Here is a 17,552-nt window from a genome sequence, read left to right as displayed (position 1 = left end):
ACCTTGGCGGGAATATAGTAAACTTCACTGATAAGCAAATTACAGCCATAAAAGTTTCCCTGGCAGAATTTAACTTCTGAATGCAGGAAGAGATAGGAAAAGGTCAATAGTTCATGTATTTTCACAAAGGGACACTTAATAGGCTGCCACTGAGCAGAGACAACTAAATATTCAATCTAGGCTGTAAATGTTTAAATATAAAATGAAACCATGGGATATTTAAAAAGGTCATTTTTAGGAGTAGGAGGATGAATACAGTTGTTTATCTCATCAGTTTATTTTCACCTCGGGCTCACTTTAACAGCTTGGCAGCAGCTGGATAGTGTACTGGTCAAGAGTGCCTTCGATATAGGATTTGAGTTATGCCATCTTCTCATCAAATTTCCATGTTCTGGAAGGGACTAAGGTTCAGATCCCAGCTCAAGCAATATATTAATAGTAAGGAGTCTTTGGGCAACCATCTCTAATGTTCTTGAGAGTCCTAAGTGGCTATAACTCTGGAGAGCTTTGAGTCCACCAGGAGAAAAGCGCAAATATTAATATATAAATGTTACATGTTTTGTCTTGATCTGATGATAATAAAACACTTCTGTTTCGTTTTTTTTGCCAAACAGAAAGTAAGCAGTTTGTCATCACCTTCACAGTGTTTCTCATCCTGGGACAAGCGGAATCCTGCAAAGCAGGAGCAGCGATAAGAGCCAACTGTGTTCTCACATGTGTGGTGACACAAGCGTCCTGGGAACATCCAGCATTCATTTACATCTAAAAGATATAAACAGGAAAACACAAATATTAATGGATTGATGTGGATGCACTTACTGACTGGGGCTGCACTGGACACGCACTCCGTGTTGTTATACAAAATCTTAGGATGAAGCTATTTTTGAAACACATGGCACATGATTATTTTTGAAACTCATAATTTTTAATCTATTTCCAGCTTTAAGAGTGTGTGTGTGTGTGTGTGTGTGTGTGTGTGTGTGTGTGTGTGTGTGTGTGTGTTACTAGAAGAACAGGAACTACATGAGATAGAGGGGTGCTGTGGAGCTAGGGATCACTAACCACAGGGAGAGACATCAGAAGAACACCAACTACAGTAGACCTCTACTCATAAGTGTACTCCTAAAGTGGAGCAGAATATTGCATTTACAAACAGACGGTACCTGCAGATGACCTGTACTTTGTAGTATTTTCAGTAAAGAGCTTTTAGGTTGCTTTTAGCCCACTACACAAAATCTTGATAGTTCTCGATACTAACTGAGTAAACTGTATATTAAAAATGTTTACAGCAAAAAGCATACAATTCTATTCATTATGTTCTCCTCCTGGGCCCCTCTGTGCTGTTTCTGCCACTCTCTGCTGCAAACCTGGCTTGTAATTGCCAGTTTTAGGCCGTGTGTTTACAAACTAACCAGCTTGTGATAGGCTCACATAAGCAGAGTGTGTGAGTCATACAGAGCCTGCAGGGGGCCTGGAGGGGGTGTGTATAGCTTCTGCCACTCTCAAGCAGTGCAGCACATTCCACACATTCCAGCCTCTGCCGACAGAGCCGACAGAAGAGAGAAGATTAGATCATATAACAGAGATAACACAGCTACTGTGCAATTAGGAAAGGCTGCAGTAAGCCAGAGCACATTAGAACAGGCAAAGGAACTTATAGGATAGAAGAACTAAGGCTGAAAATTTTGTTACAGAGTCTATTTAAAAGTCAAAGGAACCTTTCTCACCAGCACATTTTCTTCTGAAGGTGTCATAGCGATATCCGGTCTTACAGTCACAGCGGTATGATCCTGGCAGATTGAAGCAGGATTGCTCAGCAGAGCAGTTGTGGATCCCATTGCTGCACTCATCAACATCTAGAAAAAAGAAGGATAAGAAAGCATAAAGAGAATAAATTATTACATCTAGAAAAAGAAGATTAAGAAAACACAAGGACCATCTAGAACATCTAGAAAAAGAAGTATAAGGAAACACAAAGAGAATGAATGATAACATCTAGAAAAACAGCATAAGAAAACACAGATAGAATAAATTATAACATCTAGAAAAAGAAGGATAAGAAAACACAAGGAGAATAAATAACATCAAGGAAAAACAGGATAAGAAAACACAGATAGAATAAATGATAACATCTAGAAAAAGAATAAGAAAACACAAAGAGAATAAACTATAACATCTAGAAAAAAGAAGGATAAGAAAACACAAAAAGATTAAATTATAACATCTAAAAAAAACAGGATAAGAAAACACAGAGAATAAATTATAACATCTGGAAAAACATAATAAAAAACACAAAGGCCTCAATTCACGGAGCATTATCAAACGTTTATCAACACTTTATCAAACGTTTGATAATTTACCTCATGGGTAAAATCTCATTTTAAATTCACACAGGTGTTATATATTTATCGAATGTTACCGATAAAACGTTCAACAAATATATAACACCTTAGTGAATTCAAAATGAGATTTTACCCATGAGGTAAATTATCAAACGTTTGATAAAGTGTTTGATAAACGTTTGATAATGCTCCGTGAATTGAGGCCTAAGAGAATAAAGTATAACACCTAGAAAAAAAGCATTATTGATTTCCCAGACAAACATTATAATTCTCTTATCTTTTTGATTTTTTAAAGAAGCATTGGGGAGTAAGAGGAGACCCCATTGCTTCCCTTCCAACTTTCTGTAATGATAGCTGAGCACAGATTATCTTTTACAAGATCAAGAATGTATATAATTTTAACAGAAATTAACAAATAGCATACTCATTTGTCTTCCAGACTACTCCTCGCGGTTTAGGGCCCCTAAAATGTCAGGGAAGTATAGGAACCCCACAAGTGACCCCATTTTGGAAAGAAGACACCCCAAGGTATTCCGTGAGGGGTATGGTGAGTTCATAGAAGATTTTATTTTTTTGTCACAAGTTAGTGGAAAATGTTTTTTTTCTTGTATCATTTTCCACTAACTTGTGACAAAAATTAAAATCTTCTATGAACTTACCATACCCCTCATGGAATACCCTTGGGTGTCTTATTTCCAGAATGGGGTCACTTGTGGGGTTCCTATACTGCCCTGGCATTTTATGGGCCCTAAACCGTGAGGATTAGTCTGGAAAGCAAATAAGTAAAATTTACCTGTCAAATCCTAAAGGTACTCATTGGACTTTGGGCCCCTTTGCACAGCTAGGCTGCAAAAAAGTGTCACACATGTGGTATCGCTGTACTCAGGAAAAGTAGTATAATGTGTTTTGGGGTGTCTTTTCACACATACCCATGCTGGGTGGGAGAAATATCTCTGTAAATGACAATTTTTTCGATTTTTTTTTACACAAAATTGTCATTTACAGAGATATTTCTCCCTCCCAGCATGGGTATGTGTGGAAAGACACCCCAAAACACATTATACTACTACTCCTGAGAACGGCAATACCACATAGGTGACACTTTTTTTGCAGGCTAGCTGCGCCAAGTTTCCCAAAGTCCAATGAGCACCTTTAGGCTTTACAGGGGTGATCACAATTTAGGCCCCCCAAACAATGCCAGGACAGTAAAAACACCCCAGAAATGACCCCAGTTTGGAAAAAAGGAGACCCCAAGGTAATGCACGAGGGGCATAGTGAGTTCATATAAAATTAAATTTTTTGTCACAAGTTAGCAGAAAATAACAGAAATCCATTTCTGCTAACTTATGACAAAAAATAAAATCTTCTATGAACTCACCATGCCACTCAGTGAATACCTTGGGGTGTCTTCTTTCCAAAATGTGGTAATTTTGTGAGGTCTGTCCAGGCATTTTAGCGTCTCTGCAATCATTACATGTATGGCCAGTATTAGGAGTTTCTGCTATACTCCTTATATTGGGCATACGGGTGATGCACTTTTTTTTTTCCATAAAAGGAAAAATGAACGGCAAAGATTCTCACATTCGCATTGATCAATGTGGATGAAAAAATATCTGCCGAAATATGTGAAAAAAGAGGGGGTCATGGCGTTTGCCACAAAATTTTCCAAACCCTCTTCGCTCCTATGCCCTGGCAAACCCCATTAATCCATTCACATCGATCGATGTGGATGAAAAAACCTTTGCCAGTTTTGATACAAAGTGCTTGCCAAAGCATAGGAACTCCAACACCAACCCTCAGCTCATATGCCTTGGCAAACGTATCTTACTGCGGAGGAGAAATCTCGTCCTGCAACGCTGCATGCACTGACTTTTGCGTAATCTGACAGATGCACAATGCTTCTGTCAGGATGCACCATCAGTGCTGCAGCTGGTTGGTCGATCAGTTGTTCGCTCGGTCCACCTGGAAGGGTAAAGGATGGATAGAGAGAGAAAGAAAAAAAAACATACAAAAAAACCCCCCAAGCAAGCAGCAAGCTGTCCACCCCTCCCATGTTAAGGTTATATTCGTGGATGGTGAGGGGTTCTTCAACAACCTCAGTTGCTAGTTGAGTTTGGAGGTGTCTGTGTGAATGGTGGACAGAAGGTAAACGTCCCTCTTGTCCTTCCATTTCACTGCGAGCAGGTTTTCGTTACACAAGGCAACCCTCTCCCCCCGTGCAAGTAGGATACTAGTGAGCCATTGGGGGAAGCCCCGGTGACTAGGCCGCACGGTGCCACAGCAGTGAATTCCGAATAGCTGTAAATGCTGATAGAGGGCCATGCTTGTGTAGTAATTGTCCATGTAAAGATGGTACCCCTTCTGGAACAAGGGTGACACCAAGTCCCAAACAATCTTGCCACTGCTCCCCAGGTAGTCAGGGCATCCGACCGGCTCCAATTTTGTGTCTTTTCCCTCATAGACCCTAAAACGATATGTATAGCCTGTGGCCCTGTCACAGAGCTTATACAGCTTGACCCCATACCGGGTGCACTTGCTTGGGATGTACTGCTTAATGCCACGGCGCCCGGTAAAATGTACGAGGGACTCGTCTATGCAGATGTTCTGTTCAGGGGTGTAAGCATCTGCAAATTTGTATGACAGGTGGCCTATGAGGGGCCGAATTTTGTGGAGCCGGTCATAGTCAGGGTGGTCTTTTTTTATGACAGGTTGTATTGTCATTGAAGTGCAGGAAGCTCAGGATGTCCTCAAAACGTACCATGGATATGGCAGCAGAGTACATGGGCATGTGATGGCAGCAGAGTACATGGGCATGTGCGTAGACCAATAGGACCGCAATACATTTTTTTTTAGTTAAACCCATGTTGAGAAAAAGGCCCAAAAAGATTTTAAATTTGGAAACTGTGACCTGTTTCCACCAAAAAGGCTGGGCATGGAAGCTGTTCGGATTGTGTTGTGTGGCGTTACGGTTGGTCTCTGCCACGACTAAGTCATAGAGATCCTCAGTGAAGATCAGATGAAAAGCGTCTAGGGCCGATCCTAGATGATCTGTCTCCACCTGGACTCCAGACTGGGCGGTGAAAGGGGACACTATGGGTGCGGCGGAACCAGGGGGTTGCCAATCGGGATTTGTCAGCACCTGTGGGAGGCTAGGGGTACTACGAACCCGTCTTTCTAGTGGCTGCGACCGGGGTCTTACTGCACGTCACCGAACCAGTTTCAACTGCCATGCTGGTGCTCGCCACTTCACCAGGGTCTACGGCAGTACTGGTTCCAAGTCCAGGATGTGCTGCGCTGCTGGTGCATGCCTCACCATGAAAACCTGGATCAGCGCTAGCACCACTCTGCTGCCCTTGAGGTTGATCCTGCGCCACCTGCGGTCCACTGACATGGGGTGCGGTACGCCTGGCACTAGCAGGGACCCCAACCTCGTCATCTTTGCTGTAATTCAGTGAGCCACTGCTATCTACAGGATTGTGTTCTGACCCGGATGATTTGTCGGATGAGAAGTCCCAATCACTCTCATCCGACTCGGCCAGAATCCTGTAGGCCTCTTCAGCGGAATACCCCTTTCTTGCCATGGTGGACTGCTAAATTTATGGGGTATTCCTCTGAGACTACCCAGGAAAGAGAGCACACCTACATAGCAAAAAGGAGTGCTTGTGAAGTATAAAGCTGCGGTCGCTCGGTTTTGATTAAAAAAAAATCAAAACTGATCTTCGGAGCGCGAGCACCACAGCTATTGTGTTGTGTTTTTGCAGTGATCAGAAAAAAACAATTTCTGTCACTGCGGTGGGGCGGGCTGAACGCAAGTGCAGCCGGAAACGATCAGGCTTGATTGGGCAAATACTGCGTTTTTAGCGGAGCCTACTCTAAGGTGACCCTAATGTACTTATATAGATCTGACTGCGATCAGTACTGATCACTTACAGATACTATATAGTGACAATGCTGATTAGCGACAGTGATGACGCTAATCAGGGACTAATTAGTGACTGCGGTGTAGTGGGCTGGGTGCTAACTGATGCTAACTACCTAACAAAAGGGCCTAGCTAACTCACTGGCCTGTTTTTAAATCACTAGGATAGTGACAGACCAGATGTCAATCACAGTGCAGCTGTCAGATGCCATACGATGTAAACAGAGATCAATCACAGGGCAATCAGAGATGATCAAAGGCCAATCAGAGCTGGTGACAGGCAATCAGATGTCTATTAACCCCCTTGGCGGTATGAAAAATACCGCCAGGGGGCAGCGCAGCAGTTTTTAAAAAAAAATTTTTTTTTTAAATCATGTAGCGAGCCCAGGGCTCGCTACATGATAGCCGCTGCTCAGCGGCATCCCCCCAGCCCCGCCGATCGCCTCTGGCGATAGGCGATCAGGAAATCCCGTTCAAAGAACGGGATTTCCTGGAGGGCTTCCCCCGTCGCCATGGCGTCATTGGGAGACCCGATCCACCCCTTGGCGCTGCCTGGCACTGATTGGCCAGGCAGCGCAGGGGTCTGGGGGGGGGGGGGGGTCGCGCGCCGCACCGGATAGCGGCGATCGGGCGCGCGGCGGCGGCGATCGGGGTGCTGGCGCAGCTAGCAAAGTGCTAGCTGCGTCCAGCAAAAAAAAATTATGTAAATCGGCCCAGCAGGGCCTGAGCGGCACCCTCCGGCGGCTTACCCCGTGTCACACACGGGGTTACCGCTAAGGAGGTTAACAGTGCACAGATGATAAGATGTCACTCAGATCTCACTCAATGTCACTCAGACCTCAATCAGAGCTAGTGACAGGCGACCAGATGTCAATCACAGTGCAGCTGTCAGATGCCAAACGAAGTAAACAGATCAATCACAGGGCAATCAGAGATGATCAAAGGCCAATCAGAGCTGGTGACTGCCAATCAGATATCAATCAACAGTGCACATACATTAGATGTCACTCACATGTCACTCAGAACTCACTCAGACCTCGATCAGAGCTGGGGACAGGCAACCAGTTGTCAATCAGACCTCAGTCAGATGCCTGACAGGGCCAGTGAAGGGGGTAGTGGGATTGATCAGCGGCGATCGTCGGGGAGCAGGAGCAGGATCAGTGTGCGGTTGTTACATCCAGGGCTGCCATCCTCTCTGGTGGTCGGTCCGGGAACGCTGTGACCACCAGAGGAGGAGGCAGCCTGTATAATAAACTTTGTTTACAAAACAAAGTGTATTATACACTTTCCATTGGTCTATTTGTATGATCATAGCCCGCCGGCAGGCTGATGACGGAGGGGGGCCGCTCAGCATGCCGGGCGATATGCGCGCACACGATCGCCGGCAAATTGGGAAAAGGACCTGACGCCCATCGGCGTTAAGCAGTCCTGGGGCTGCCGCCGTGGCCACGCCCATCGGCATTAGGCAGTCCCCGGGTGGTTAAACCTTCACGTGAATTGGCCATCTTTAACCACTTAAGGACAAGCAGGCATATTAAAACGTCCTGCTGGAGCCTCTTAACTAGAGATGTGAGCGAACAGTTTACCCGCAAATCTCTATGTGGCCGTACTACTTCCGGGTCGCTATGGCCCGTAGTAGTACGGCTGCGCTGGGCCGGCGGTCCGAGTCTTTGATCGTGCGCCTGTTGCCGGGCACTCTCTGCGCATGAGCGTGACATGACGTCACGCACATGCGCAGAAAGTGCCCTGCAACAGGCCTGCGATCAAGGACGCCCACCGCCGGCCCAGCACACCCATACTACTAAGGGTCATAGCGACCTGAAAGTAGTACAGGGTGAGGGTTTCGGGAACCGTTCGCCGACATCTCTACTCTTAACGGCTCCAGGTCGTTTTTTTTAATAAACTAAGCAGCGCTGGGAGCGGAGGTGATGCGTAGCCACATCGCATCCCTTCGGGCTCCCATTCGCAAATGGAAATGGGCCCTTCTAAATAATGGCCGTTGGTGCTATTCAGTTTTTTCTTGTCTGCCAGTAGTAAAAATGATGACATGCAGCCTCATTGTGGAGCAAACAACATGAACAAATTACATGGTGACAGTATATTGTGTATGCATTTAATACTATGTTTTGAAAACAAATTACAAGGTGAATATCAATCATTTCTTGATCTCTCTATTTTTTAACTTCTCACTTGGCAAATTATTGTAATTTTTTTTTCTACTTTTCTTTAACGTTCCAAAAGGCATTTTATTGATAAAATGTCAAAATATCATAAACAACATCTTTTTCTCCTGAGTTTTCTCCTAAGGGATTTTTTTTAAACTTGTCAGTAAAATGTCTTTTAAATCACCAGCAAGAAAGAAAATACTTAAAGGGACTCCGAGCAGTGCAGAAACTATGGAAAGATGCATATCATTTTAAAGCTCTCTTTCTCCTCTTTCCAATGATATATAAATCACCGCCTTACGCCTTTTAGTTTTCGCTATTTTCGCGATTGAAATTGCCGCGGCCGCAGTTTCAATCGCGAAACTAAAGAAAACTAAAAGGCGTAGAGCGACGATTTAGGTGTCGCCAGAAAGAGGAGAAAGAGAGCTTTAAAATGATATCCATCTTTCCATAGTTACTTGTATTACACAGGACGACACTTTCCCCAGTGTCAGCAGCTCCATTCAGCAGAAAAAGTCGTCCTGTGTAATACAATGTAACTATGGAAAGATGGATATCATTTTAAAGCTCTCTTTCTCCTCTTTTTGGCGACACCTAAATCGTTGCCCTATGCCTTTTAGTTTTCTTTATTTTCGCGGCCGCAGCAATTTCAATCGCGAAAATAGCGAAAACTAAAAGACGTAGGGAAGCGTTTTATATATCATTGGAAAGAGGAGAAAGAGAGCTTTAAAATGATATGCATCTTTCCATAGTTTCTGCACTGCTCGGAGTCCCTTTAAAGAGACACTGAAGCGAAGAAAAAATGATGATATTATGATTTGTATGTGTAGTACAGCTAAGAAAAAAAACATTAAGGGCCCATTCACACTTGTGCGTTTTCAGAGCGATTTCAGCTTTGCTGAAAATTGCCAGCGATTTGAAAAACGTGTGCACAATGAAAGTGTATGGAAGTGTTCTCATCTAAGCGTTTAGCGATTTGCTGAAACGCAAATGCGTTGCATGCAGCGTTTTCTGAGCAATTCTGGAGCGATTAACGTTTCAATAAAAGTATTTGAATTGAACTAGAAATCGCAAAACGCTAATCGCTGGAAAACGCTCTCTATACAGTGAAAAATCGCTAGGAAAAAACACCAGAAAAACGCTCAGCGTTTTGCGTTAGCGTTTAACAATTTCTAGTGTGAATGGGCCCTAAGATCAGATACGTCATCAGTCTAATTGTTTCCAGTACAGGAAGAGTTGAGAAACTCCAGTTGTTATCTCTATGCAAAAAAGCTATTAGGGCCCTTTTCCACCAGCGCGTTTGCACTAGCTGAATCGCAAAAACGCAAACCGCTAGCGATTTTACAATCGCTACGGTTTGCTTTTTAACATAGGAATCGCGGTAGGTCATTTCCACTACCGCGATTCGCTTTTTACGGGAACGCGAACGCGCGGCGGAGCGATATTTGCCGCGATTTTGCTATGCAGTGCATAGCACAGCAAAATCGCGGCCGTGAACGTCGGGGAATCGCCGGTAATTGCGATTCAGCAATCGCTAGCGTTCAGTGTGAACGCTAGCGACTGCAAGTGGAAAAGGGCCCATAAGCTCTCCGACTAACTTAGTCGTGGAGAGGGCTGTTATCTGACTTTTATTATCTCAACTGTAATTGAACTGTTTACTTTTCCTCTGCTAGAGGAGAGGTCATTACTTCACAGACTGCTCTGAAAGACTCATTTTGAATGCTGAGTGTTGTGTAATCTGCACATATTATAGGATGATGCAATGTTAGAAAAAACACTATATACCTGAAAATAAAAATATGAGAATATTTTCTTTGCTGCTAATCTTCTAGTAATTATTCATAGTACACAACCAATTCATTATATCATATATATTTTTTTCGCTTCAGTGTCTCTTTAAAATAGTTTTAGAAGTACTTTTTCACCTACTTTTTAGTACTTTTTCAATTACAAAGTGTTGAAAAGTTACTCAAAATAAAGGATAAATAGAAAATGAAAAACTATCTCCTATGAGAAAACGCAGTTCAAAAACGTGAATTGCATATGGGCCTGTATGTCTGCAGTATGGGCTAATGTGGACTGTTTTATATACTCTGTACTGCAACTTACATTGTACTTTGCTGGTGTTATATAAATGCTGGAAATAAAGCATAGTTTTTTTTATCTTTTTATATAAATATATCCTTTATAAAATGATCAGATGTTGCTTGAAAAGCCAAAATTGCAGCAGCAGTTGTTGCCTCACAGATCAGATTTGTGCAATCAACACCTCAAATTCAAATTTAGAAGCAGAAGGGGGAAAAAAGGAATTTCTTTCCTCACCAACACAGGCCGTCCCGTTCTCATTGGCTTTGTAGCCTCTGTTGCAACTGAGCTGTTTTCTCTGGCACACATAGGAGCCCAAGGTGTTGACACAAGTGAAGCCAGGTTTGCAGGGGGAGGAGCTTGCCCCACACTCATTAATATCTGTCAGAGAGGAATGGAGAGCAGAAACAGCGAAAGTCAAACACAGGCATTTTCCGGCATGGAAATCTGGATTTCATAATCAGTGTCAGCAAATACTTCTGTAGGACGCGACCCTGGCTGAACCAGCCTGTACCGGTTAAGGTATAACTCCAGCTGAAAACTTTTTCACCATTTTGGATGAAATGGAAAAGTGTTGGAACACCTGTCAGGTTTGCGGCCCTGATGAAGGGTTGTTACAACACGAAACTGCTACTGATCTCTCTGCTTCAGCATAACTTTCATTGGGCCTATTCACTCTATAGATGTTTGAAAAACGATGTAGATAAAGAGATACAATTTGTTGGTTTTAAAGTTGTGCCCGTCCCCCTCTGGACACTGTAGGATTTTTAAAGTTGCCAGGGTTACCAAAGCTGGATTTATTCATTTTGTGCCCCTAGACCACTTTTATCTGCAGCAGGACCCCTCACATTCCATGTGCAGCCCCCTCTTCTATGTGTATTATCCATGTACAGCAGCCACCGCTCTTTCATGAACAGTTCCCTTGAACATCAGTTTCCCTTTTTCATGTATTGCTCACCATTTTCAGCCTCCTCTTTCAAATGTAGCAACCCCTTTTTCATGTCCAGGTGCTCCCTTGGGCTGCAGCCACCCAAGGCCCAGACCTTGGCAGCCTTTCTAGAAATCCAGCCCTTAGGGTTACAATAGTGGAGACTTTTTGTCTCTTCCCATTCTCAGTGACAACACCCACTGGAACAAGACATGAGGGATTCGGCCTTGTTGAAACCCAAACAGGAATAAAAGCCTATAAATAATGCAGGTTAAAAGCCTCTGCCATCTGCTGTTTCTCACTGTGGTGCCGGATCTAAGGTTTTACCAGGGCCATAACTACATTAACAATCCAATTATGTGGCTCTTGTGCCTTTAAATATTGTGTGGGGCTAGAGTATGGGAACAATGTACCTCCCCCACCCCCCTCCACCCTGGCATCTAGTCCTCCCTCGCTATTGTCAATAGCCATTTAAGCTCGGGTTATTATATGATGGGGATAGTGCTTTGTTTTGAATATGTAAACCGTTCAGCTCAACTGCTGCGTTTACACCCCCCCCCCTTTCCCTTCCAATTTAAAACAACCCTGAAGTGGGTAAAAAGCTTTGCTGGTCCTCACTTTGTGCCATTGCTGTCCCTCATTTAATGTTCACACCTTCGGAACTCTTCAGAAGGCTTCTGTAGTACTCGCGTCCCCAATCGCTTCTGAAGATGGGTGCATCCATACTGTGCTTGGACTCGCATGAGCAGTACGGGTCAACTCATCTTTGGAAATACTGAGGGACACAAAACCTGCCGAGGATTCCCAACGAGTTATTGGACCGAGGGCACGAATGGAGGACCCGGAAGGCCCTATAGCAGTGATGGCTAACTTTGGCACTCCAGCTGTGGTGGAACTACAAGTCCCATGAGGCATTGCAATACTCTGATAGCACTAAGCATAACTTAGGTAGGCAGAGGTATGATGGGATTTGTAGTTTTGTCACAGCTGGAGTAACAAGCTTAGCCATCACTGCCCTATGGAATCCAGAGCATTCCTTCTACATATCTATGTATAAGTATCTATTATATAAGTATAAGTATCTATTTTTTTTTTTATAATGGCTTTAGGGTTGCTTTAAACCCCAATATTAGGTCTCAGCCATATTTTTCCAATTGAAATGGGGTGTCTTTATTATTAGTATAAGTTATAGTATTGTTAAAACTGTGGTTTAAGTTGTGTGTGATCAAGGTGAGATTAAATGAACACAGTAGCAAGATTAGAGGGAGCTCAATGCAGATGCTGGCGTTTCACTCACCTACCAGGGGATCCAGACGCCAGCAGCCATTCTCCTTCCTGTCCTCGGAGGCTCTGAATCACTTTGGTGAGATTAACATTGGTGATTACAGCGCCATCCGGATGACAGAGGGAAAATTGCAGCGCTGGATTGCAGGGAGGTTAGTAAGTGCTGGGGCTGCTGCAGGCATTCTGACTGCATGATTTTTTCCTGATTTTAGAGTCTGAAACGTGCTGGCATATTGGCGGCTGCTAATCACTTTCTGTTACTGCTGCTGACACAGTCAGGATCGGATTTACCATAAGGCAATGTAGGCACGTGCCTACAGGCTCCTGATGACAGAAAGGCGGTTCACTCTGCTCCTCGAGTGCCTCCCTCCCTCCTTCCCTTTGCAACTTAATACTGAGGGCACCTCTGGCTACATAATACTAAGGGGCACCTGTAGCTACATATGACAGGTAAGGAAGAGAAGTAAGGGAGAAGTGACAGCCGGGCCAGCCAGCATACTTGTGGTGCAGTTGGGTGGGGGTTTGTAGGTTCATGGTGCGTGGAGTCTAGGGTGCCAAAACATCTGTGCCTATAGGCTCGCGTGACATAAATCTGAGCCTGGGCACAGTGACTACAGGTGAAGAAAGGGGGAGGCGGAGTGGTGATACAAGGTGGCCTGTGGGCCGCATGGAATTAAGAACTGGAGAGAGCTTTGGGGGCCACCAGAGAAGGGTCACATTTGGCCCCCAGGCCAGACTTTGGACATGCCTGCCCTAATGCATTCCCATGTCCTCTTTATTACAACTGTTTATGACTGAGGAACAAATGCTTTACAAGGTTTAGGTTTTTGAACCACTCCTGGCCAACATATAGAGTAATGATCTACGCTAATGATGGAGACAGGAAGTGCCTGACCTACAGATGTGTGTCAGAGACAATATTACCCTTATAAACATTTACCTTGGCATACGCCATCTTCCAGAACAAATCCGTTCTCACATATCACCTCCGGGATGCAGACAAAAGACTCAGCGGTGTTGACGCAACGCTCGCTTTGAGCACAGGTGTGTATGTTCAAAGCACATTCATCTACATCTGCAAATGAAATGTTTAATTCAGCAAAAGGAAGCAATGTTATTTAGACAAAGTATTAGAAAAATCTCTTTCGTAGTTGCAACAAAAAATGTATGCCCTCCATCAGGTGAAGCAGGCAATTTGGGCACCTGCTAGCGCCTATAGATTTGGCTCAATGGCAATATTTCAATAGGCTCCTACGGCGGCTCCTGAGAATTTTTTTTTTCCTGCGGCGGGGTTGGGGACAATTGGTGGTAGGGGGAGTTGAGGTATGGCGCGGGGTTTAGGGTTAGGCGTCAGGTAGAAAGTTTGTGCAGGGGTTGGGGCTGGTTAGGGTCAGGCATCAGTTAGGGTGTTTGTGCAGGGGTAGGGGGAGTGGTTAGGGTAAGGTAGGAAGCTTATGCGGGGGGCAGGGATTAGGAATAGGGGTTTAAGGTTGGGCGTCGGGGGGGGGGGGGGGTTCTGTGTGAGAGTAGGCTTAGGTTTAGCCATAGTAAAATATCAGTGTTTAGTACCAATATTATTTTACTTGTTAAAAGTAAAATATTAGTATTACATACCAATATGTTACTATCAGGATTACTGGGAACCCACATTTCCATGTTCCTTTATTCAATAGACACCTCTATCACGTTGCGCCTGTAGTCAGGAGCCTCCATGGTAAGTGCAGGTAGGTGCTGGAAACCTACCTCTGTCTGGTTTTGGTGTAGGCTCTGGCTCTGGTTTTGGTGGGATCTTGATGTCAGGTGGGATCAGTTGCTCCTCCCCATTACAGCACAAGATCATCATGTGGTTGCAGGGGTAGCCTAGATTCAGATTGGAGTCACATGTGTGTCCCTCTTTCCGGAGTTTCAGCCCCAGAGAGCAGCAGTCGCAGCACAACTGGAATAAACAGACAACAGGTTACAGGCCTGGGATCAATGTCACCCGAAATGGTCTTTTGTGATCACATTGGGTGACAATCTATCCCCAATCACAGGTCAGATGAGCTGCTTGCCTCTCTCTCCACATTGTTTCCTATGGGGGATGGGTGCGGTGGAAAATGAGAAAGCGATGAAAGGGATTTATGCTTTTCTTTTCGGTCAGTTGCTTAAGCAACCGGCAAGCCCATGTAGGCAATCTCCAGACAATCTCCGCCGGCCCCATGTAAAAGTCGCACTGGGGCCCTCTTTAGTTACGTCACTGGTAATTGCATTGATTTATAATTCACATTAATTAATTATTGCTGTTTCATAGTTACATAGTCAGTTTGGTTGAAAGACATTTCTTAATCAAGTTAAAACCGGCTCTTAAAAGCTGCATAATGTCAGTAGGCATAGGTATTTTGCAGCTCTTGTCAATGGAATGGAATGGCAAGAAACAAAAAAAATTGTAGTTTTAAATAGAACCACTAGATGGCACACTTAAACCTGAACTTTTCACTTGATCTGCCATCTAGTAGTGCAGGTTCACACTTAAAAAAAAACTGGACACTTTTTTTCTGTTTTACACATTGTAAAACGGACATGTCAAGGGATACCATGTTATTAAAGAGTACCTCCAGGTTTTTTTTTTTTTTTTTTAATTGCAACTAATGTTTTTCTTATAGTATCCGAATGTAGCTTTGGCAATTAAATGGGTGAATCTGTTTGGCGGGAAATGGGCATTAGTGTTAAACCCTGCCCCGTCTGCAAAACCACCTGATAGGTGGCTGCACAGCTGGGAGGAGTGCCATGGCAACACAGGTAGGGTGGTCATGCCAACACAGGTGGGGGGTCACAGAGCCCAAGGCTTCGGTGAAGCTATGCTTAGGTACTTTAACGATAACAATAATTACATTGAATTGTAAGTAAAAATACGAAGTGGAAAAGGAGGCACAGTACCTGGCACCAAATGCAGCAGGGCAGACGCACCGGAGATGGGAACCAAGAGCGTGCACGTCCAGAAGACAGCTTAGGATCCAATGAGGTAGAAAACAAGGAAGGAGGCACCGCTTCTTTTGTAAAATCCCTTTATTCCGGTGGGGGAAGATGCAGGTACATGGCAGTGGGGGCAAGTAAAAATACACTGGGGGTACTCTTCAATCTGTCCGCACATTAAATGAATTATGCAACTGACCTGATGCGGTCCATGAAACACAAAGACTCGACCTGCATGATAATTCCAGGCGTACGAGAGAGAAAGATTTGGGCGCAGGACACAGCCAGTATATGGCTGATCCTGCTGCCGCACAAGTCCGGGCCGTGTTAATTACTATTCGCCCTCCAGGCCGACATGGAGAGTGGGGGAATGAAATAATTTGGCTTTCAGCAATTGCTGGAAGACGAATTATTGTTTTAAAAGCAACTTCAGGTCCGTCTTCTGACGGCGCTGAAGTTACTCCCTGTGCCTGCGATAGCCGTAGTTCCTATTACGGCCTATGGTGGCGCCGGCTGCGCCCAAGTCTCCTGCGCTGCTGCGCCCAAGTGTCCAGCGCTGGATTTACCGTGTTCGAATTCCAGACAAGCACATGCATTTTCTATAGAAGCCTACGTAAGAAAACACATCTGCCCGAGAATCCAAACAGATCACAATGGACCACTAGAGCGGATGCTGCACTGTTTTATCTGGATGGCCATTGGAGATCCAGCTCTAGGGTGGACCGAGGATAAGGCTATGTTCAGGCACATTTTGGATGGCACAGCAGATGTGCGATCCACTGTGTCTGTCTATCATGTGATCATGATGACCTCTGTAACGGCCATGTCATAGATACCATACTATCTCCAACATGTTATTGGTCCATGCAGAAGAGTCATGCAGCATCAGGACTTTGGGTTTCACTACTGCAATGGATACAACAGTTAACGTACACAACAGACAAGTGTGAACATATTCTATAAAAACCGTTGACATGTCTGTGGTGGAAAATTGAAGGTTGTCAGGTATTGTGCGATCCTAACCTAACCTTGCCCTGCTGGCCAGGGCTGCAGAACGTTTGTGATCTGTTTCATGCTGGATACAGAGACGTAGCCAGGGTTTTCAGCGCAAGCCAGGGGACAAAGACAGTTTTGCACCCTCCTGTGGACAAAATGGTTGTGGTCACACATCAGAATGTGGCCGTGGTCATGGGTGGAATCAAATGTTTTTTAGATAGCAATATGTGCCCCCTTCCCCCATTCAGATGTGCACCCCTTTAGATAGCCAGATGTGCCCCCTCTTCTACGGTTTACATAGACAGATTTGCCCCCTTTAGATAGCCAGATGTGCCCAGAATTTTCTGCTGCTAAAGCTTCTGCACTCCTCTGCAGAGGCAGGGAGAGAAGCAGGGACACTTTGGGCAGCCAGCAAGCTGCTTCTCATGCATGTAGGGGTGCAGCGGTCGTGCTGAGCACCCTCACTGTGCTGCTTCCGGGGACATACTGTATGTCACCTCTTGCTCCCCCATAGCTACGCCTCTGGCAGTATACCTAAAACAAAAATTTGCTTTCCTAAAACAGAAAGAATTTGCGATAATTCAGGTTGGAGTGAGCTCGAGATGTCTCCCAGAGGGGCTTTTAGGACCATTGTAGTCCCTTACACACTCCAATGAGTTCTGGGTCCTCATGACCTTGCTGGTTAGTCTGTACCTCGCAGTATACCTAATCTTACTGTCTGCAAAGTCTTAAAATGTCCTTTTCTCCTTAGCTCATGAACAGGAAAACATTTTTCTGACTCTGAAAAAATTACATTTTCCACTAAGCTTCTTGAAATAAGTCTGCCTGCCAAGCCTTGCTGTATCTTTCCAACTTATTGTGTCAGCTGCTGACAGATTAAC

At 44.6% G+C, this 17,552-nt stretch overlaps 1 protein-coding gene across 6 annotated transcripts in view; it reads right to left on the bottom strand.

The window, feature by feature from the left end:
• FBLN2 (fibulin 2) overlaps positions 1-17,552 on the bottom strand; it is a 220,999-nt gene that overhangs the window by 11,433 nt on the left and 192,014 nt on the right. For all 6 annotated transcript variants that reach the window (XM_068253138.1, XM_068253141.1, XM_068253142.1 and 3 more), the window contains 5 exons: positions 14,467-14,659; positions 13,664-13,798; positions 10,749-10,892; positions 1,728-1,856; positions 637-762 (listed from right to left, as the gene is read on the bottom strand). In XM_068253138.1, the coding sequence (XP_068109239.1) occupies positions 637-762; positions 1,728-1,856; positions 10,749-10,892; positions 13,664-13,798; positions 14,467-14,659 (727 nt within the window). The remainder of the gene's footprint in view (positions 1-636; positions 763-1,727; positions 1,857-10,748; positions 10,893-13,663; positions 13,799-14,466; positions 14,660-17,552) is intronic.

The sequence above is a fragment of the Hyperolius riggenbachi genome, chromosome 9 (genome assembly GCF_040937935.1).
Source record: "Hyperolius riggenbachi isolate aHypRig1 chromosome 9, aHypRig1.pri, whole genome shotgun sequence".
Taxonomy (NCBI): domain Eukaryota; kingdom Metazoa; phylum Chordata; class Amphibia; order Anura; family Hyperoliidae; genus Hyperolius; species Hyperolius riggenbachi.
The sequence above is the reverse complement of the archived record's forward strand: the minus strand, read 5'-3'. Positions and strand labels throughout refer to the sequence as shown.